Below are 22594 nucleotides of genomic sequence, written 5' to 3' on the forward strand. Positions count from 1 at the left end.
GTGTGGGTACAACCTTCCCACAACAGGTGTGCCAAAGCCTTTGCTGTTTCGTTACCTTACTTCTGTCCATGTTTGTGCCTCTTAAGTGTCTTCTGCCTCTTGTGAACACCAAAGTCCCACTATATAAGATAGACTTCACAAGTTGTGTAGAGGACAATTCCAGCATCCATCCTGAGAGTGTTTAAACAATGCCCCGTGGATGGAGAAACCAGCACCCGGCCTGCGTTGCTCTACACTACCCTCTGGTTTCCTTCAGCGGCATCAAGACAGACTTCACCTTTTACTTGTACAGTCAGCTGCTTCATCCACTGTCATGTTCTACCTCCACTAGGTACTAGCTCTGTGGTGGAGGTACTAGATACTAGCAGTAGTGACTAGTAGAGGTTGGAAAGACGTCAGGGAGTTCTCCAGTGTCCTCTGGCCAAGAGACAAGGCTGTCAGAGTGGTGTATCAGCACCGTGGCTGGTGTAACATTTAGCACTGGTACTTATCATATCTGTGGTAGGAAAGAGAGAAGTTGCTAACAAAAAGCAGCTAGCTTTTTACTGAGAAATTCTTGTTTAGCTTAGTCAAAGGAAGAAATGAAGACCTTAGAGGTTTCTGAGGTTAGGGGACCAGAGCTGAACATTTTGACACATAGGTGCAAGTTTGGGTTAAAAGAACAACACTATCATGACAGTGCTGTGCGTGTACATTTGACAGAACTGTGAATCATCACTGATATTAACCTACAGTGCCAGGGCCTCATAATACCTGGTAGGGTGCATAAGCAAATATTGGGTAGACTATCAGAGGCATCTTAAAATTAAACTGTATAATCACACTCGTGGAATATTCGTACAGTACTGTTGTAGGATCTAACTTAAGAAAACTCAAGACCATTTAGAAACTGAAAGACATTTTACTTGACTTTCTAAGCAAGTAAACCATACCAATGAACACACTCACACAAACACACTCAGCAGGGCCAAAATGTGTGTGTCCAAGTGGTCTGGCTGAGGTCACCTGAGGGTGACATGGAAGGCAAAGGTTGCTGCTGTTGAGCCGTCAGTATGCCTTCTGGGTTCCTCTTGAGCACCCAGGCCAACTCCTTCCAGGACAGGCCTCTAAGGTCTTTTAGGAGACAAAAGTTGTGGTGTGATGTTTTGGCTCTGCATCTTATTTACTTCAGGCTTCATAAGTGTTAGGCAATGATGGGCATCTTTCATTTTCTTGTTTGGGATTATAACCTGTCATCCTCTTGGGATAACAGGAAGAGAAACAGCCCATAAGATGTACTGTATCCCCTCTGCTGTTGTTCTGTTGTCAGGCGCGCATCTTCTGCCAGTGAGTCACCTTCTCTGTGGCAGATCAGGGTGCAAGCAACACATTCCTCAGTGCTTACGAGATTGATTGGTGTTAATCACGTCCTCAGCGATCAATGCATACCAGATCAATGCATACAATTCTTCTAACTCTTGTTTTGTCATTTCTCCTGGTGCTGTCACACATGTAACAGCTTCCAGATAGTATGTCCAATGTGCTGGTTGTTACCTTCTATCTGCTAATGCTTACCAAGCATGAGGGTAGGCAAATCACAAGTAGGGAGATGCTTAACTAGCTGTTGTCTGGTCTTGGCATCCTGAGCTGGGAAAGACAGTATCATTCTGATTTTAGGAATGACAGACTGTTCTGTAATCCCAGCCAGATAAACATGATTCCCTCACAATAAACTTGAACAACCTTGCTCAAGTGAAAAATCTGATAAGGAAAGTGCTGCTTATCTGGTTGTACGTCTCCTAGTTTAAAGCCCCTCCATGAGGCTGGTATATCACCAGTATCTCTGATTATACAGTTAATAGGGACTTTACCCATGTTAGAGTTGCACAGTCAAGCTTGATGAAACAATGAATTATTTTCACAACACCTTGCTATAGTTGTTCATGCAATCATTTTATACACAGTAGTGAAACTGAATCAACAAGAGCTTACACGTTTCATAAGGTTTATTGCAAAATAACCGTGATACGGTGACCAGTGATTTCTCTCAGATCTCTTCCTGTTTCTTTGCTCAGGTGACCCCAGAAGAATCCTGAACTTCTTGTACTTTTCTGATCTCTCTTAACAGTACACTTGATTTTAAAGCATGTCTAACATTGAAATAGTTTGGTCTGTTTATGAACAGACCTGGGCAACTTCAGAAAACTTAATAAATTAATATTAATAATTTAAAATATTAAAATATTAACTTTTCAAATTTGGAATTTTAGTGCTCTTGGGCCTTTTTTCAATGTATTGCAGAAAGTCTGACTTAGGGTCAAGGCAATCAGAGACCTTCGGGAAGCAGCAAGATCCACACAACAGAGTCCAGGGTGAGTTGCGGCAGTCAGGAACAGAGACCAACTCAGGCTAATGAAGAGTGCTGGAGTTAGTTATATCTCATAATTATTTTGGCTAAATGTAACTTTCCATGGCTTCATCCTGTTTCATCTGCCTAATGTACCAATGCACAAAAATACAGGTCTCCAGGACCAATTACCCTTTCTTTCTTCCAAGCGTTCATCTAGCAATCTTGAAAGAGATTTCAGAAATAACTTAGGAAATAACACAGAAATTGCTGATAGTTGCTAAACCAAGAAATCTACGTGTCCTCAAATGAGTAAAACTCTGAATCTACTCAGCAATGCCAGTGACTGCGGGAGATGTTTTTCAGGCTTGCTGTTAAGGATCAGAGAAACATGAAAAGGCAGTGCACCATGTGACATGGCTTGATGAAACCCTGTCCTAGTTTAATCCCAGTACAGTTCAGTTTCTAAATAAAACCGTAGGCCAGTAAATTGCTTAAAGCAGATACTAAAACAATCCTAGGATTACTTACAAAAGTACATCTTCATTTTAGGCATGTGCCTCTGCATAATCCTCAAGTGGGAATGACTCCGTAGAAGACGCACTCACCACCTCCCTGGTGTGGACACAGCCCTGTGAGCTGACCATATGCTCCACACAAAGGCACATGAGCCTGCTGCTTTTTTTACATTGGCTATGACGGTAATAGAAAATTATAGGTCAGCAAATATGGTGTGATTACTGTGTTTTGAATGGGATGTGGCATAGTTTTAAGCCCTTCCTGCTTGGCACACTGTGCACAAGCAGATCATGAATTGCTTTGCCTGAGAACATCTGGAAGAAAGTTAAGTAAGTGGCTAAATGAGCAACACCCTCCACACATGCTGGTGTATGGTCAAGGTTTTTTCCTTTGCTCACCCTTGGAGAATAGAAAGGGAGCATTGCTGTGCCATGAATACACTCGCTGGGATGGTGAAGGCCTCATGCCGGGCTGTGAAGTCTAAGCGTGAGAGACTGAGCTGGTTTGGACCCCAGCCCATGGGCTGATGTCTGGGGCTGATCTTGCACCTATGTCATCACTGTGGACTTGCCTGATGAGTCTTGGTTGCACTTGGCCACCATCCTGCCCTGCTCCCTTGCTGATGGAGGTTCTGGGAGAGGGCCTGGTTGGGGAAACCTGGCTCTGCCGCCCAAAATATCCCCCTCATCTTTCTGCTGACCAGCTCCCAGGGAGCTGCCAGCCCTCACGGTGCCTGGACATCCTTGTTCTACCGAGAGAAAGCTCAGGCCGCAAAACAACAGGCTTCAGATGGGCAAGGACTCCAGTCCCTCCAAGATCAGCACAGCTTCCCAGTTAACTCAGTCCATTTATTGATCAAGGCCATCTGAGATGACAGAACATCACAATATTTATGCTTACAAGCACCTTGATTTTTTACTGTTCTCTTTCCTTACAAAATGCACTAGTTCAACTACTGCTGAAACCTTAACACGTGGTAGGTGACAAGTATCAGTTCCATAGGGAGCAAAGCACTTCTAAAACCTGGTTTGGAAAGAACTTCACCAAAACACTCCATTGTGGGAACGAATTAAATTAATTCAATACAAGCACTGCTTCAGACAATTACAGAAGTGGCAGAAACATTCTAAACTAACTAGAAAGAAAGTGCTGCAATTCTTATGAACCTTCAGAATGAATAAATTAGTACTTTTTAACTAAAAATAAATAGGTTCTTACAAGGTGTTCAGAAGTCTGTTTGGGAAAAGTCTTGCCAAGCTTGGTATGTTTATTTGCAAGGATAGAAGAGTCTTCTTGCATTTGCATGGAGATCCACTGCAGTGCTGGAAGAATGCTGCTCTAGGACAGAGCCCTGCAGTAAATAACTAATCACACAGAAAAAAAATGTCATTATAAATACAACAAGTGATGTAGCTAATCACTGGAGCTCCTTCCAGTACCTAAAGGGCACCTACAGGAAAGCTGGAGAGGGATGCTTTGTCAAGGTAGGATGAGAAGTAATGGTATTAGAGTCGATTTAGATTAGATATAAGGAAGAAATTCTCTACTGTGAGGGTGGTGGGGCACTGGAAGAAGCTACCCAGAGAAGCTGTGGATGCCCCATCCCTGGAAGTGTTCAAGGCCAGTTTGGATTGGGCTTTGGGCAACCTGGTCTGGTGGGAGGTATGATTACCTTGCCCAGTCCTTTTTTGTTCTAGCTTTAAGGATGGGGAGTGAATGTTTTTACAGTTGGTCTCCCTTGATCATTTCCTTAGACTCAGACAGAGCCTGCTACAGTTGTCCTACAGGGATGCGCACCAGCACCAGCACCCGCATCCCACCACCTCTAGACACTTGGATGGAAGCATGTTGCTAGCACCCACAGCTTGCCTTTGGGGAGGGCATTCCTACCCCTCCGCACCTCTCCTCAACTTCCATCCTGCCCTCTGCCACCCACCTCTTCCCTCAGGGTGTGTGGATGCTGGGGGCGTTGTGGGCAGCAGGCACCTGCCAGTGTTGCAAGCCACAGAAAGCTGTCCCTGAGCAGGGGGAGGATTGGACAAGTTGCAGTCCCTCGCTTGCATGCAACAAGAGGTCTGTGCTGAAAATCCCTGTGCTCCTCCAGAGGTTTAAGGCAGTACAACCACACAGAGCCCAGTGGACCCTTTTTGCTTTATTATTATTTTTCGTACATCTTCGTGGGAAAAGTGCCTTATCCTTTGCCCTGCTTGCTTGTAGACATATTTTAAGAATATCATTGCACAAACAGGCAAATTCACCATTCCTCCCCTAATCAATACTGTATTATGAAGGGTAATCCAGAGGCTAAGAACAGAGTTAGACTCCCGACTCTTCTTCTCTCTCACACGTAAGGAAAACCAAAGCATTTTTTGAGACTCAGCAAAAAGTGACTCTTCCAGCTGGGTTTGTACCTTGGGACTATTACATAAAATGGTGCAAAATGGTCTTTTTCGGTACAGCTTATTGAAAACCCTGTTGTGTATGTTCAAGTTTCATGTCACCTGAATCAGCAGTACTAGCTCTTTTTATTACTAGCAGAAAGTTTTTAGCTCCTTCTGACTGTAAAGCAATGAACTGTGTGGTCCCATCTGCTCACACTTGAAACACCAGCATGCACAACAGAGCCAAGCTGCTATCCTGTTGTTCACAGCAGGGAACCCAGCCATAGGGAGGCCAGAGCCTACAGCAGCAGCCAAGAGCCAAGCTCCACAGAAATTGCTTGTTGCTTGAAACCCATGTGCGTGAGGCACCTGAGAGACTCAGAGTCGAAAGTCCATGCCCAACTTCTGCGAGGACCTCCACCTACTTAACCTAAATCCCATGCAATTCTCTGATCATGGGATTGGCCTATTTTCCTCACTTGCCAGAGTAATATAATCCCACAACAAGTGCAGCAGTTTAATGAACCTTTTCCCCCTCTTTTTTTGCTCACTTTTTTTTTTTTCTTCAAATAAAAGAAGCCCCCAAAGACAAAGGAGAAATGAACAGTTACTGCCACTTTTCCAACTCTAGGCATTCTTCTTCATCAGTTCAAGAATTTCTTTGTATACTTGTTCATATGCTTGCATACCCCAAAGGAAATCGAAGTGGACGAATTCAGGAATATACTTCTTGTACACCATGTTGGTTATACGAGGCAGTGTTATATTTACATCTTCAGGGGCTGAAATCCAGTCCTTGCCGCCATACCATGCAGCAAGTGGTGCTTTCATATTTTCCAGCTCATAGAAAGGAGGTGTGCTCTGGAAGATAAATAATATTACTTGAGAAAGAAAAGCCTGGGAAGTCACAGACAATTTGAAGATACAAAGTGTTCTTGATTGCTGCTTGGAATTTCTTGCCTATCTGGAGAAATGGCCCAGAAAATATCACTGCAGATCTTGACTATGTCTTGGACTCCCACACATTTCACCAGAGGGACAAAAAATCATCAGTGAATGACATCACAGAACTCTTCTTTATAAGAAAGGTACAATCCCATATGACAAGGTAAATTCCATAAATCCCATAAAATTCAGTCTCAGTCACAGCAATATTTTCATTGTTGTTTGCTTTTTTTTCCTTCCTTCCTTCCTTCCTTCCTTCCTTCCTTCCTTCCTTCCTTCCTTCCTTCCTTCCTTCCTTCCTTCCTTCCTTCCTTCCTTCCTTCCCTCCCTCCCTCCCTCCCTCCCTCCCTCCCTTTTTTCTTTCTTTCTTTCTTTCTTTCTTTCTTTCTTTCTTTCTTTCTTTCTTTCTTTCTTTCTTTCTTTCTTTCTTTCTTTCTTTCTTTCTTTCTTTCTCTCTCTCTCTCTCTCTTTCTCTCTTTCTCTTTCTCTCTCTCTCTTTTTCTTTCTTTCTTTCTTTCTTTCTTTCTCTCTCTCTCTCTTTTTCTCTCTTTCTCTCTTTCTCTCTTTTCTTTCTTTCTTTCTTTCTTTCTTTCTTTCTCTCTCTCTCTCTTTCTTTCTCTCTCTCTTCCTCTCTCTCTTTCTCTCTCTCTCTTTCTCTTTCTTTCTTTCTTTCTTTCTTTCTTTCTTTCTTTCTTTCTAACTGACAAATGAGAATGAATTTATCTTACCTGGTTATAATGAAGAACATTGTCGCTGCCATAATCATAATATTTGAATTCCCCTGTTTGATAGAGCTAGAAGAGGAGAGCTATGTTTATTTTCCATGCATTGCATGAGACCATGAGAAAGATAAAAGCAAGTGAGGAAAGGTGGATGGCTGATTTACCCCTGCACAGCTTCAAATATCAGTGAGAAGCTATTTTTGACTGCATATTTTATTAAGAGCACAAAAGATAGACAAATTAAGCATGCTGATGCCCTAGAAATTATGTATTTCATTTCTAAATGGTAATAAACTGATTGAAACTGAACAGAAATGCTTTAGGAAGGTTTTGTATTGAAGCACTGGGTGTGCCATCATTTCAAAGGTCAGCAGGGGACCAGAGTTCACGTTCCTCTGGGATGGAAGCATGAGCTGTGTCCATCCAAACAGCGCTACTATCTCCGCGTGTACCCAGTTTGTATTTTCCTGTCATGCTTGTGCTGTCACACAGGATGCTTCATTTTCACTTAATTAGTCAGACCAACACTTTTTATATCAACAGGAATCAAAGGTTGCAGAAGGAGGACATTCCACCAGCTCTGTGCAATAAGCTCCCTGCTCCTTGGAGGAGGTTCAGCCGCTGGAGCCCAGTGCTGGGGCTTGCTGCCAGCCATCAGAGGGAACAGCTGCATGGTGGAGGTAGCCAGGGGACCCCACTGCTCCCTCCTGCCACCAGGGCTCAAGGATGCTGCTTGTTGTGTGTGATATTGTCATTCACAAGGAGAGCTTGACTCCCAGGAAGATTTCAGCATGGCCTGTAACTTCCCTCGGCATTGCTCACATTTTTCCTCTCTCCTCTCTTGGGTGACTGGTGAGCTGCAGAGCATAGATGCCTGGAGGCTGAAGCCCCAGAAACACACAGTGCACCTAACACACATCCAAGAGCTACCCTCAAAAAAAGGCACATATTAACTCTGGGCAAGTTTCCTTTGTCTGTCATGGTCCATGTCTACAACAGTTGTGCATGTTTTCAATGATTAATTGTTTGGGTGCTGGATCTACTGACCCTCATCTCTTAGCCTTTACTCTAGCACCTCTTGTTCTGGTTTATTACCAGTTTTTCCTTCCTTTTCCATCCCCTAGCAGCTCTAAAGTCTTCTGGTCATCTTTTGTTGAAAGTTGTGGCCAAAAGAACTGCATCTGCACAACTGTTTCGTGCCAAATTTCCCCCTTCTCTCATAAAGCTCTGCAGGGAAAGTAATGGAGGATTACACCTAAGTAATGAAAAGAGGTCCTTGGCAGCTTAGAGAGAAGAATATGGTTCCTGGTTGCATGCTATCTTATTCTACAGCAGGAAATATTACCTGGCGCCAATGTAACATGTTTTTTAGGGATGTTGAATCAGGGTAGCGAGACAAGTAGACATCTATGCGGCTCTGGAAAAAACCATGGAGATATTTATTCTCTGCATTGGGGGAAATCCCATTAGAAATAAATTTAATCCTGTTCAGTAGCAATACAATGTCTTTGACTCACACAGGCTAGCTGGGGCTCTCATTTGCACAAACTGCTTCATCTTATCTCTTTGAAGGCAAGACTCAGCCCCATGTCATGCAAACCCACACTGCAGACAGACAGCAGCATGAAGAGTGCTGTAGGGATCCCTTCCGTAAGCCTGGCAATTTTCATGGGATGCTGGGTCACATTACGAGTCTATGCGGTTTTCAAATCAAAGTAAAACTCTGTATCTTGTGCTCAGGACCCTGTTGCAAAGACAATGTGCAACACATCACAGTAGTTCTACACATTATTTCTAAAGCATTCCCTCCTTGAAAAATTAAGGAATAACATCATCAATTTCCTTGAGAAATAGTGGCCTAGCTCTGACTCTATCCATGACCAACCTTGGTATCTCCATGGATCTGTCACTGATTTTACTTGCAGGAGCCGATTGTGACAGGACCTGGCTCTGAGGAAACAGCCCTTCCCCACATGAAGCTGTGAGGGGTCTCCATCCTCAGGGACAGCCCCAGCTCACCTGGACACAGCAACGAGCAACCTGGGTTGCTGCAGTGCTGGCCCTGTTGGGAGCAGATTTCTTGGTGAATGAAAGATGCAAAAGGCAGATGAAAGCAGCTAGCTGACGGTGCTGCTTTACTTGGCTTTGAGGTACTACGTGCATCAAGTCTTGGAGTATTTTAAGTGAGTTAAGAGTCCCAGGGTCCCAGAACGTTTCACACAATCTCTGCACTGGGGGATCTGCCGTGCAGGTGGGCAGCCCCACAGCCTGCCCCACTTCTGACAGCCAGTGAGAGCAAGATATCGTGCTTTCTCTGATGTCGATTGCACAGCCAAATCAGGCTTAAACAATGAGAAACTGGATCACTTAACAAGTAATCTGTAGCATACATACCACATTTAAGCTGTTGGTAAACCCACCAGGCAAGTAAAGGACCAAAGAGCAAAAGCTTTTAAAGAATGTGTAGCGGCACAGACGGGAAGTCACTTGCTGCAAAATCTCGCCCTTATCGAAGACCAGTATGTGTCCTAAAATGAACTACGAAATGCAAAGGCATCAGTCAGCGTGGTTCACAATGCTTCAGCAGCACGCAGAGGAGAGCTCACAAAGCCAGAACAACCCTCAGGAGATATTGGCTACCAAAGATGGGGGCCAGGACCCTTACATTGTGTGGCTGATGCTGGCATGGGCACGCTCTGTGTGGCCATGTAGGTCGGGAAAATGGGGAGCAAGGCTCTGTCTACTGGGACATCTACAACCACCTGAACTTGCTGTGCATCTGCTCTGGATTGGCAGCTGCAAGCACGCTGTGCCACTGGGATGTGACTTGGAGGTGGCTGTCAGCAGTGAATCCCTACGCCCCCAAGCCTGCTGTGTGAGCGTGGCAGGAGGTGAGTCAGCAGCTCCGTCCCTGCCCTTTGGAAGGGCCCACACTCCTATTTCTCTTCCAGATGTTCCCCAGCAATCTGCTCACCCCTGGAAGTTGCTGTCTGCATTCCCACAACTTTGCTGTGCTTTGTAATTTGGCCTCTTCCAAAAAGATCAGGGCCCTGGAAGAGCCAGGATCTTTCGTAGAAGAAGTTTCTTCTAGAAGGAAGGATCCAGAAACAATATCTAGAAATAACTCTTCTCTGGTTAGGACTGGGCAGCATGATGTTTTACATGGTTTAATGCTCCCCAGGTTCAAGACTACAAGTACAAATGTACCCTGCTCAATGCAAAAGGCAGACAGAGCGCAGGGAAATGAAAGACTTTCACCTTCCCCTCTCAGTTCATGTGTTTCAGGGCAAACCTTCCTTTTGGTGGGACCTTTCTCAAGTGCTAAACCAAGGACTGACCAACAGGAAAACCAGGAAACCAGGTGTGGCAAGAACCTACCTTAACCAGACCTTCAGGAAGGTCAAACACCCTGACCAAGGGTGACTTCATGTTTGAGCTTGCGGTGATAGGAGCCAAAGCGAAAAACATCTTGATTTTGCGATCCAGCTCAGGAATGGAAGAAAACGCAATGAAACCTGTGGGAGTGAGAAGGAATCAGACCCTGCCCTGCTATTTATGTGTGAGTTTTGGCTCCCTGATGCATGTGGCCATTGGATGAGTCCCTAGAAAGTGCTCTAACATGCAAGAACAAGAGCATGTTGGTGACCTGACCTGGACCTTTTGCTGCTGATGCATTTCAGCTCCCAGCTTGAATGTTGAGTCCAGCTGCAGCTCCCACAAGCCCTTCTTCAGGCTCTGGCAACAGCAGAATTAATCAAAAACCAATGCTGCAACAGTTTTTGGACCACCACTGCTCAAATATAATATAAACCTATACACAAATATAATATAAATCTATACACGAGGTGCACAGACAACCTAATCCTCATGCCCTCATAAGTACCTGTGGTGGTGCCTTGAGAGTAAGCCACATAGTATAACTGCTCCTGTCCAGTTTTCTGCAAAATATAGTTGATTGTTGCTGGAAGGTCATACATGGCCATTTCATGAAAGCTGCAACAGAGATGGGCATGTAACTAAACTATTAGAATGATGAGAGTAACAGGCATGTCATGACAAGTTTTGCCATGTCGTATTCCCACCAGCACGTATGCAGGATCTGTGCTGCCACTTCTGAGTTGCAAAGTTTATTTGCTATTTGTCCCCATAAAAGATTACATTTGCTCTGGAAAGTGCCATCTGCTCCTATCACCTGGAGGAGCCCCAGCTGCATGAACACCTTTGAGGATGAATCTGTTTGCAGGAAAAGGCTAAATTAGGGAAAGACTATTTGGGTAGAGCTATTTTTGCTAGGTCTCTAGCAGATACAGGCACCCTGGTCGTGTCTTGGTGGTGGAAGTAAACTTTATGCCCAATGGCAGCTTGTGCAACTGTGCTGGTGGAGCCACTTCTCCAGTCTAAGGAAACTGCAGGGCCAGGGATAGGAGCCCAACACAGTACCAGATACCTGCTTACTCTTCTGAAAGCACTCCCGGGGAGATCTAATGGCATTTCTGTAGCTTCGTTGAAAATACCTGTAAGTTGAGTATTTCTCGTTGTGATATTCAAACTCTTTGTGTTTGCGTGACCAGCTGTTCCCCCTGCTGTTTCCTATCCAGACATCATAGCCAGCATCCGCGAGGATGAAGCCCAGGCTGCTGTTGGGCAAGTTAGTAACCCAGTTACTGCCCTCCAACACCAGGCCATGCTGCAGGAGCACCGCAGGCTTTGGAGCTGAAAAAAGAAGAAAAGGGTCATTTTCTCCAACTAACATAACTTTCTATTCACACTTCAGACACTGCTTTGTCAGCGCCCCGCTGGAGAATTGACTACAGTGTAGGGAGAATGATTTGCCTGTGACCTTCAGCCTCTTTGGAGATGTGCTTTTGGTGAACGTGTCGGCTCTTTGGTAATCCCAGGGCAGAGAAAACTGATAAAATAAAGCAGAAAAAAAAAAGGTGGGACTCCACACTGAATGCAGCATGGTAAATTACGCCCCCAGGAAGAAGGAAACCATGCCCCATGTCTGTCTGGACACTGAATGTGCCCATTGTATGGAGACCACCCGCTCCTTGTGCCTTTTGTTTGGCTCAGTGTCTGACCAGGAAACACCAAAAACCCAGCATAGTCTAGGCTTTGTGCCTATCTTTCACAGCACAGCCCCATCACAAGAGACACAGGTACTGGAGGGGGCCAGAAGCATCTCCTCCACCCATTTCTGTCCACTTCAATCCATATGGGCATATTTCAGCACTCCAGAAAAAAAAATAACCTTTTTTTTTTTTGACACAGTACCAAAAAGCCTGAACTGCCATAAGGAGAGTAGAAGAGAGCATGGAAAGATTCGATTTGGAAAGGACCGCTCCAATTCCCTGGTCAAAGCAGGTCCAACTTCACAGCCACAATAGGTCATCGTAGGGATATCTGAATTCAAACAGGAGGTCTACCACAGGCTGCAGCATGAAAAGGTTGATATAAAAGTTCCTCTCCTCCCCTGCCCTCCCCTGCCCTCCCCTGCCCTCCCCTGCCCTCCCCTGCCCTCTCTCCCCTCCCCTCCCCTCCCCTCCCCTCCCCTCCCCTCCCCTCTCCCTCCCCTCCTCCCTCTCCTCTCCTCTCCTCTCCTCTCCTCTCCTCTCTCTCCTCTCCTCTCCTCTCCTCTCCTCTCCTCTCCTCTCCTCTCCTCTCCTCTCCTCTCCTCTCCTCTCCTCTCCTCTCCTCTCCTCTCCTCTCCTCTCCTCTCCTCTCCTCTCCTCTCCTCTCCTCTCCTCTCCTCTCCTCTCCTCTCCTCTCCTCTCCTCTCCTCTCCTCTCCTCTCCTCTCCTCTCCTCTCCTCTCCTCTTTTTTTTTTCTTTGTCTTCTCTTTGTTCTGTCATTTTCTAGACCCTCACTGTAAGACGACAAAGTAACCTGAACAGAAATCTGGCTTTTTACACTCATCTGCCATGTTCATATGTCAGTCCTCCCATTTCCCAGGAGATTGGCACCCTGCCCAGACTGGGGCATCATCCTTTCCCTTTGAAACAATGGCTCAAGTCAGGAGCAGAAAGCAGTCAAAATGGAGAGATGGCATTGGACTGGACATGTGGGGTGTTTTTGGTAATAAATGTCTCTCAGCTGCTCTACAAGGAATACCTTTACCAGGTGCATGGGTCCATATTCCAGCTTCCCTTGTACTTTAGCTGATGGGTTTGTCTGGCTTTGGACTGGAGTAAAGTTTGGGGACAGATTTCTTTGCCTCATTCATTTTCCTTATCTTTCCCCTCCTCTTTTGGGTAGATCCTCCTGGAACAGGGTTGGCATGGTAGGCACCTGCATTTCTTCTGCTCCTGAGGCTAATCCTACAGGGAAGGATGCCTATCTGAGGACACACCCATGCTGAGGCAGACCTTCCCATAGCCTCCTCCAGCCCAGCAAAGTTTCCGAGGCCCCAGGACCCAGCAGACCTTCTTGTGGCACTTACAGATGCAAAACATGCTGGAACCTTGTGTCTCTGCTTCATGGGAGGTGCTTGAACTTCCCGAGTTGTCTCTACCATGAGGAATCCTCTGCATGGTGAGGTAATAACCATCATCTGTCACGATTTCATGCTCTTCATAGGGGTACCCGTGGTAGCGAACGATTTCACCCTGCAGGACAGGAGGGAGGACATGGGATAGGTCCAAAGGGAGGTGGGGGTTCTCCATCCTGGAGAGATGCCACACTAAGCCCCGGCCACCCTGTCCCAGATCTGGTTACTCCTGCTGTCAGCAGGAGGGTGGTGTAGGGACCTCCCTATGTCCCCTCACCAATGCTGTGGAGATACCATGACTTCAGCTAACAGTTTTGGCAGGTGTGAGTTTCTCTCACTCAGGTCTAAAAAAGAAAGGCCCAGGACTGACTTTTATTTTGCAGTCAATGCCTATGAAGATCTAGGCAGCAATGAGAGTGAAGCTCCAAGCCTGAGACAGCTGTCTGGACCAAACCAGTTGACCCAGACTGGACTGCCCATAAACGCCAGCTGTAAATCTGTGTGTGTATATACACAGGTAGACAAAAGGTCTAATAAACCTCTGGCACCAAACTCTGGTAAAAATACACATGCAGAGACCATGGGTCCTATCTAGACTGTGACAGTATATGACTTGCATATCCAAGATTTGAGCATTTTAGGGGCTAGCACATCAGGAAAAGAGCAGAGAGAAGGCAGGACTTACAACATCCATGAACACCTCGGGGCTTGCGTTGCACTTTTTAGTGCTGCAGATGAAACAAGCAATGGTGATGAACAGCCACATCATGGTTCTCTGCAAAACAGTGTCCATATAATGAGAATAAGAGACATTGGTCTTCCTGGCACAGGAGACAGGAATGGCGTTTGACATGTGCTATATACTTTTATTAGTAGATTAATCTGACCACCCAACAGGTGAAACAATTTTAAAGTTGAAATCATCCAATTTGTTTTAAGAAATGCTCATTTTGCTTATCTTGTACAATGCCAGTGTCCAAACTCCATCACATTTTAATCACACGTTCTCCATCAGAGCCTCGTATTTTGAAAAAGTATTTACATGCACATACACGTATACATCTGTACCCACCTAAGCATTCCTGGTCTTTGAGGAGAGGATTACAGACTACTTATTTTAAATGATGTTTCAGATAGTCAGAATAATTTGGTTAAACTAGACGAACTAGTCAGAAGTAAATCACCCGATTTTAAATTTTAGGATAATGGAGGTTTTGTTTATAACACTTTTGGTTGGGCTCTATGGCTGGAGGTAAGACTGTAGAAACCTTAGGACACTTTGGATTTGTTTGCAAACCAGCATGATTTACTGTCCCAGGAGACCTTCTCTTCTCCCTGATGGCACAAATGCTGTACCAAGACTTCAGGCCTTTTGAGGAGCCCGCATGGGGGCCCCACTGCTCCTGCATGTGTGTGGCTTTCACAGCACAGGCATCGAGTCAGCATGCTCAGGGCTGGAAAGGATCTCAGATCATGCTGTGGTCACACTGAGGCAGCACGGAGACCAGCTGATGAGCCCGGCCGAACCCCACTGCAATCCACCCCACTGCCTCCCTGCAAAATATCTTGCTGGCCAAGGAAAGGAGGAGAGCGAGCAGGTTTCCATCATCTCTCTCTGGCTGGAGTAACTGGCTTTCCTTGCTGCAGGAGGTGGTTGCACAGAGGGGAAGAAGGCCACCTACTCCCTTTGCTGTCTCTGGAGCAGATGTGGGCAGGATCACACCAGCACTGCTGGGCTGGTGGAGGGGGCATTGGGAGATCCTTTGCCCATGTCCTACTCACAGCAGGGCTATCACCAGCACTGGGTCCTGGTGGTTGTGGCATGGCCCAGCTGATGGAGACCCCCCCACCTCCCCAGGGACCTCCCTACTCTGGGGGAGAAGGGTTCCCTGCATCCAACCCAAGCACCTGGGGCTGCCAGGCATTGCATTGCCCATGGCAGCTGGGGTCAGCCTCAGGCAGCTGCAGGGCCTTTCTCACCATGCTCATGAGGAGGGCAGGGCCACCAGGACCAGCGGGCAGAGGAGGGAGGCTCAGCAGGGTAGCGGCTGTGTGTGCTGCCGATGGCTCCACTCCTGAAGACGCCTGGGTCTGTCTTGTTGCTTTGTATTGAAAAGCAAAGCAAGGGGAGACAGAAAGAGACAGAAAGAGATAGAAAGCATTTTTCACAGTGCAACGTCACGGGAATAGCATGCAATTTCAAGGGAAGAGCCTAGCTCAGGACGGACTTTCCCTTGCAACAGCCAACCTGGAAAAATAACCCCTCTGTAAATTGGCAGCCAAAGGACCATTGGCTCAGCAGCAGAGAGAAACCTCTTGCACCAGCAGCACGTTCCTGACTTCTGAGCATCCCCACCATCCCTCCCTTGAGCAGAAAGCAACTGTTCTGCTGTCCCCCCCATCCGCGGGACTCCAGCTCACTGCACCTCTCTCCTGACGCCCACACGGATGCAGTTCAAGCACAGAAGGAGGAAGGGTTACCTGTCAGCTCGTCTGCTGCAGCAGGACGGGTGCCTTCGTCCCAGGATCTGCTGAGCAGGAGGGAGCGGAGCGTGCTCGCTGTGCTGCACTCTCCCCTCACACACCAGGCTGTTATCCCTCTGCTCCGCACACCTGGCAGTGCCGCAGGTCGCCACTCCCCCTAATCCCTTCTCCCACTAATGTGTAATTTACCCAAGGACTGGAATCGCTCCAAAAGGAGACACCCTTCCTATCCAGGTTCACGTGGGAATATTACCCAGAAGAGGAGAGAGACATGGCGAATCGGCCATTCCCACCTAATGCGGTGCAGTGTGATCTGACATTGCCCATGGCCTCCATGGGGCCAGCGTGCTGCTGCCAGACCGCTCCCTGCCTGTACCGGGGTGGAAGGGGCTGGGGATGAAGCTGCCTTGCGCTCCCACGGGAGCAGTTTCATCAGGAGGACGTGCCCTTTCTCACACAGCACGTGGGATGCCTGCCGGGAGCACTGCGTGAGGTGACTTTCACTGCTGGGTGTCTGTGCACGGCCACCCCCACCTGCGTGGTTACCTCCATGTGTCGGCGTGCACTTAACGTGGTCCCTGTTAGGCGATGTTAGCCTGCCCCGCGTGCCTCCTGTGGGCTGCACCGCTTCGCAGCTGGCAGTGTCCTCAGTCCACCGCTGCCAGGGGGGCTCTGCAGAGCTGGGGAAGGCTGGCATGGGCCGTGGGTGGATTTTTGGCAGCACTGCCTTCCAAGCCAGCACTCCACCCCTCGCCAAGCTGCCTACGCGCTTGCATATTGCAACGACCCAGCTTAGAGGGAGCAGTGTGATCTGGGGTCTGGGCTCCTGTCGTCTCTCCTGACGTTAATACCTGCTAGATCTGGTCAAGCAGAGCTTGTTAAAAGAGAAACAGGAGCTCTTTGGGAAGCCTAGATAAGCCCACCTCAATCCAAAGCTGTAATGACTGGTTTTCACTAATGACTAGCTTAAGGCAGGGCCAAAAGCTCTCCCAGCCGCACCTCTCACGAGCAGTGACTCAGCCCAGAGCCTGATTTTTCCCCTGCAGGGAGAGGAGGAAAGGCAGAAAGGCAGGATCAAGTATGTTGACAACAAACCACTCCTGCCCCCCAGCGTATATTAACACCGGCGCAACTCACCTTTCCTTGGGGGAGAGGCGTTCGGAGAGTCTCCTGATCTAGCCATGGCTACTCCTGGCGCCATGCACCAAGTCTGGGTCTCTGTTACTTCCCATATTACTTTCCATATTACTTGAGCCTGATGGCAAGAGAGAAGAACAGGAGCTAAACATTCACCAAGTTGTTCCCAGTGACCTCAGACCTCAGTGCACTTTTGTGTGGGATGGGGACTTTCCAGAGAGGATCCAGAACATCTGCTGAGGCTTGCTACGCCACCAGGATGGAGTCGTGTCCCCTGGGTCCCTTCTGCACCAGTCCCAGCCCATATCTCACTACTGCCATCTCTGCAGCCCCATGAGTATTCCCTCCCTCTCCTCAAGCACTGATAAAATCAGGCTGGAAGGCCTCCAGAACGACTTCAATCAGCCCTGAATTATTGCATAGACTATTAAGGTGTGAACAAGCCAGTAAAATCAGCCACAATCAGATCTCCTGAAGCATCGACATTTTCTTACTCAGAGGCTTATCTGCCATCTGTAGAAATAAGACTTGTGCATGCTGCAGCCTGTAGTGGATGGGACATCTGGACTGCATTTGTATATCCAGACATCCAGCGCATTGCAGAAGGGGTTTATATCAGGCACCTGCAATTTTAGCCCACTATCTGGCAATGAACAGGGAGGGTCCACAGCATGCAGCACATACCGAATACCACCTAGTGAGGGAGACAGCACAGGGACTTGTTAGACTCAGCATCACAACACAATCTATGCTCCCAGGCTTGGAATGTGTTGTGTTCCCTGTGACAGCCTTGCAGGTCCCTGGTAGCACGTTTTCCCCATGGGCAGCAGCTCCTGCCACATCCACCTGCTCCACCGGGGACTCCTCCACGGGCTGCAGCGTGGAGATCTGCTCCATGTGGGACCCATGGGCTGCAGGGGGACAGCCTGCTCCACCAGGGGCCTCTCCACGGGCCGCAGGGGAACTGCTGCTGTGTGCCTGGAGCACCTCCTGCCCTCCTGCTGCACTCACCTTGGGGTCTGCAGGGCTGGTTCTCTCTCAGTTTCTCACTCCTCTCTCCCAACTGCTCCTGTGCAGCACTTTTTATCCTTTCTCAAATATACTATCATAAATATGTTATCATTTAAGCAATGATGGTGGCACAGCTACAAGTGCACGAACATGTCTTGAAATGCTCCCTGCATTTGTGTTGGGAAGAATCAATGCATTCAGACGCCCTTCTTCTTAACCTTGACCTTACATAGTTGTAGATATTTGGATTACTGCCCTTTCCTTTCTCCTAAAAAATATGTTACTTTATTTTCCCTACTGGCTGCATTTGTTATTGGAGAAATAATATATTTCACTCATCTGTCCAAAGAAAGAAGAACAGCAATTAAAAAAAAAATCCATCTATAAAATTAAAATAAAAATAAAGAATTCTGAGCTGAAAAGCCAGGCTTACCTCATAGGTTTTAAAAATTATTTTATTTTCCTCTTGCAACAACAAAAGCCCACTAAAGGGAAGCGAGACGAGGGTATTACTCGAAAGCAACCACAAATCAAACTGTTGGACTGCTTTATCATTTATGCTGCTGGTAGGTATCAAATCCCAGCAGGACTAATGTGTGTTGGTCTGAGTAATGGTAGCAAATTTCCAACACACGCAGGTTTTGTCAGGGGAATATGACTTCTGTCTGTCTGAGAACCAGCGAACCACAGCAAGAGACACTGAACTAGTAGGAGAAAACTCCTCTACCTCGTGGGCACTGGGGGTTCAAGGAATCATCTGAAGCTGTTGCTGACTGCAGTGGTAGCCACAGGAAAACATGGAAGTTTGGGACTTGCTTGGGTTCTGAAATGGAATTTTTCAGAGATTTTAAAATTTATGTATTCTGAAATCTCTTAAATTTTCTTGAGATTATTTTTCCAAACTTTTGAAAGTTTTTGTTGTCATTTGAAACTGTGTTTTGAACACAATATTTTGAAACACATATGACCTTTCACGGAACACCAAAGTGAAATTCTCTTTGTTTTGATAGAGGCCAAGTCACATCTATTCAACAGCAATCCTTACAAAACATCCTGCCCCTGGAGGGGCTTTCTGCAAAGAAAACCACAACAGGAGCTGGTGCCAGGGCAAGAGAGTTAGGGGAGAGAAGGGCACCAAGCACCCTCCCTACTCATGGGCTGTCAACGCCCAGCATGCAAGCTGCCACCCACCAGTTGTGCTGCCAAGGGGCGTTCCTGGAAGTACTGTTGGGTGGGTGCACAGCCTTGGTGGCACGGGGACCAAAGCTGCTGTGCCTCAGTGGCTCCACAGTCCCCAGTCTCCTTGGGCAGCGCTGAGAGCAGACCTCCTTCATAACAGGAGGCCTCCTGCCCAAAGCCTCTTGAATCGCTCTTTCCTAGACTGCTCGGTGCTACCTACTCTTTAGCAGGATGCTCTCTGGTCACATACGCAGACAGGTCTTGGCCTGAGTGCTCTCCACAGGATGGTTATCTCCTAAGGATAAGAGAAATCCTGGGCAGTAGAGGGTGCTGTGAAAGCATTTGTGAGGGAGATGATCAACGTGGACCATCTGGATCCACGTGGTGTTGTGGAGGCCAGGCCGGGCTCAGAGAGAACATTTGGTGGTTCTCCACAGCCCTGAGGAGATGTGAGGGGTGGCTGGGTGCTGCTCGCCCATGGCCACATGGGGTGGAAATTCTGCAGGGTTGGAGCCTTCTCTGCCAGGAGGATGGGATAGGCCACTTTTGATCCAACCCTGCACTTTGGTCACAACAACCCCATGCAACACTACAGGCTTGGGGCAGGGTGGCTGGAAAGCTGTGCAGAGGAAAAGGACCTGGGGGTGTTGGTCGATGCTCCCCTGAACATGAGCCAGCAGTGTGCCCAGGTGGCCAAGAAGGCCAACGGCATCCTGGCTTGTGTCAGGACTAGTGCAGCCAGCAGGACCAGGGAGGTGATCGTCCTCCTGTACTCTGCTCTGGTGAGGCCACACCTCGAGTGCTGTGTTCAGCTTTGGGCCCCTCACTACAAGAAGGCCATCGAGGCCCTGGAGCATGTCCAGAGAAGGGCTACGAAGCTGGTGAAGGGCCTGGCACACAAGTCCTGTGAGGAGCAGCTGAGGGCACTGGGGTTGTTTAGTCTGGAGAAGAGGAGGCTCAGGGGAGACCTCATTGCTCTCTGCAGCTACCTGAAAGGAAGCTGTGGGGAGCTGGGGGTCGGCCTCTTCTCAGAGGTAACTAGTGATAGGACTAGAGGGAATGGCCTCAAGTTGTGTCAGGGGAGGTTCAGGTTGGGAATGAGGAAACATTTCTTCTCAGAGAGAGTGATTAGGCATTGGGACGGGTTGCCCAGGGAGGTGGTGGAGTCACATGGGGTGTTTAAGGAAAGGTTGGACCAGATGATCTTGGAGGTCTTTTCCAACCTTAATGATTCTGTGATTCTATGATTCTCTGATTATTAACTGTACTGCCACCAGCTACACTTGTGCTGCTTCAGCTGGGTCAGTGGTATGCATTCACTGTGATCACCACAATGTAGTATGTTCTGCTGTTATTTCAATAGCACTGAGCAGCAGTGGATGGGGAGGAGCATGGAGGCCTGTGCCCCAGACTGCAGTCTGGTGAGTTTGGGTATCACTTGGAAGCGCTCAGTAGAGGTGCAGAAGAGGTTTCTGTGGCAAGCAAGATCTTTACCTGCAAGGATATGGAGCCTGCCTAGCAGCCCTCATCTGTGCTAGACTTTCTGTTGCACAAAGATCTGCTGCTGGAAGACACTTTCTGTTTTCTAAGATGAAGATGAGGGCTTGAAGCTGCTTTATTTTAGGAAAGTGAGATGTACTCTTTCAGTGACAGCAACACAAAACACCATCACCATGTGCTGGAAGAAAATGCAAAGTCCTCATTTATTCTTCAGGCCCTCATCACATGCTGCAGCTGTGAAGTTGGCCCTGATGTGAGCTGGGGTCAGTCCACAGACCTCCAGAGTCTGCTGCCACCCAGCACTGCCACTATGCCTTGGTTGACTCTGCATTTCTTCTCTTTGCAGCTGTGGAGGAGTGAGAGGGGAAGAAATAAGCTCCTCTATAGTTCCCTCCTTGTTTTCTAGCCGGTTATGAAGCTTATTGTTGCTCCTTTTGAAAAACATCAGGAGAGGCTCCTCTGTACTGTTGAGTTTAATTTAACAAAAAAGTCGAGTTCAGTTTTCTTCTGGTTTGTTAGCAGCAGAGTGTGAAGTCCACTACTGGAAACAAACAAACAAAAAACAAAAACAGAGCACCTCTGTGTCTGGATTGCTGTCCTCCTTTGTCACCAGAGAGAGAAGCAAGGTTTTGTGCAATTCCATTGATATATGCCTAACCCCCATCATCCGCTCTCTGTGAAGCTATTTTGTAAAGCATTGCAGGATGGCAGCTGGGCAGAAGCATGGCATTAACTTCGAGGTCTGACTGATGCTGGGCTGTGGAGTGGTGGAGCAACTCCCTGAGTGTCCTCAGATCCCTCCATATTTTTCAGCACTTTCTTGGTGAGGGAAAGCACACCTTGACTTTGGCTTTGGTTTTGTTGATTAATGGCCATGCACATGCTGGTTGTCTGCTCACCATCCTCTGAGCCAAAAGCTAGTCTTATTCTCCACTGATGTTCACACTCTGCATCCTTTTATAGCTTGGCTTCACTATAAAACACAGGTCTGTCTTTATGTGAGGGGCAGCTCGAGGAGAAAGGGTTTCTGGACACAGGCTGCTGGAGAACAAAAGGGTCAGTCCTGTTCCTGAGATCTGTGGGGACCACAGTCCCGCAAGCAACACATTGCAGGGCCACAGCAGGGTTGCCCCTGCTTGTACAAAACATGTGTCCTCTCTCTTCAGGGGAGCAGCAAGGCCAGGGGAAGCCTCATCCACGCCTGGGAGCCACCAAGCCTGTCCATAGCATGACTGGATTAGTATCGGACCCTTGAGCCATGGTGGTGGGGAAGGCTGTCACATCACATCTGCTGGTGGAGGTTGTCTCCAACGCTGGAAGTGCTGGGGAGATGGCTCTGTGCTGGGACAAGGCTGGGAGCTGGGTTTGACCGAGTGCTTTGGTCTTTGAACAGCAACCAAATGCAAAAGCTGTTTTTAGCCCATTGGTATGTAGCAGGCAAGGTAATTCCTAGGCTGGGGCTCTTCTCTTCTCATTGCTTCTGACATCTGCCTGGGAGGGAGCTGTGCTCCTGCTGATGGTCCTCAGGTGTAGTTCTTCACACCCCAGCCACAGCCCTGCATCTCAGAACAATTCCCAGTGGTCCAAACCCAACCCGTATGCACCAGGGACGAGTGTTTTATTTATTTATTTATTTATTTATTTATTTATTTATTTATTTTTCCAGCAGAAAACAGCATGAAGTGCCATCCACAGCTGCCTTCTCACAATCTGTTGGGTGGCACACCCACGACCAGCAGTGTTAATGAACCCTAGATAAAGGGACTCCAAACACAATTTTGCTACAGGGCTCACAGTCTCCTGGAAGAGCAAGCCATGGATGGCTGGCTTGAAAAGATGAACTGCTTGTCGGTCATGTGCCAAAAGCCTCGGGGTCCCCAGGGAGCAAGGGAGGGCTGTGAAG

General features: G+C 47.6%; 1 protein-coding gene across 3 annotated transcripts; it reads right to left on the reverse strand.

Moving 5' to 3' along the window:
- Positions 1 to 5724: 5724 nt before the first annotated feature.
- On the reverse strand, positions 5725 to 16910 carry LOC106030157 (lysosomal acid lipase/cholesteryl ester hydrolase-like). 3 transcript variants are annotated; one of them, XM_013171780.3, is made up of 11 exons: positions 16411 to 16907; positions 15361 to 15482; positions 14066 to 14155; positions 13333 to 13498; positions 11408 to 11606; positions 10777 to 10886; positions 10272 to 10408; positions 9288 to 9431; positions 8239 to 8310; positions 6900 to 6965; positions 5725 to 6087 (listed from the first exon to the last, which is right to left on the reverse strand). In XM_013171780.3, exons 1-11 carry the CDS (start codon positions 16559 to 16561, stop codon positions 5854 to 5856), a joined length of 1491 nt encoding a protein of 496 aa, XP_013027234.1. In that variant the 5' UTR covers positions 16562 to 16907; the 3' UTR covers positions 5725 to 5853. The 3 variants fall into 3 exon arrangements, with proteins under 3 accessions (XP_013027234.1, XP_013027245.1, XP_066856745.1); XM_013171791.3 differs by lacking the exon at positions 16411 to 16907 and adding an exon at positions 15862 to 16138; XM_067000644.1 differs by lacking the exons at positions 5725 to 6087; positions 6900 to 6965 and adding an exon at positions 7706 to 8120 and having other exon boundaries at positions 16411 to 16910.
- Between the last annotated feature and the right edge of the window lie 5684 nt (positions 16911 to 22594).

Source organism: Anser cygnoides, chromosome 7 (genome assembly GCF_040182565.1).
Source record: "Anser cygnoides isolate HZ-2024a breed goose chromosome 7, Taihu_goose_T2T_genome, whole genome shotgun sequence".
Classification (NCBI taxonomy): domain Eukaryota; kingdom Metazoa; phylum Chordata; class Aves; order Anseriformes; family Anatidae; genus Anser; species Anser cygnoides.

Bases quoted from the DNA above. Each gene is read 5' to 3' on its own strand.
- LOC106030157 (XM_013171780.3), bottom strand. From the start codon at position 16,561: ATGCCAGCCTTCCCCAGCTCTGCAGAGCCCCCCTGGCAGCGGTGGACT. The intron at 9,432-10,271 runs GTAGGTTCTTGC...TGCATTTCGTAG, and splicing joins TTCCTGAAGGTCTGGTTAAG to TTCATTTTAGGACACATACT. The intron at 8,311-9,287 runs GTATGTATGCTA...GGTTTTTTCCAG, and splicing joins TTACCAACAGCTTAAATGTG to AGCCGCATAGATGTCTACTT.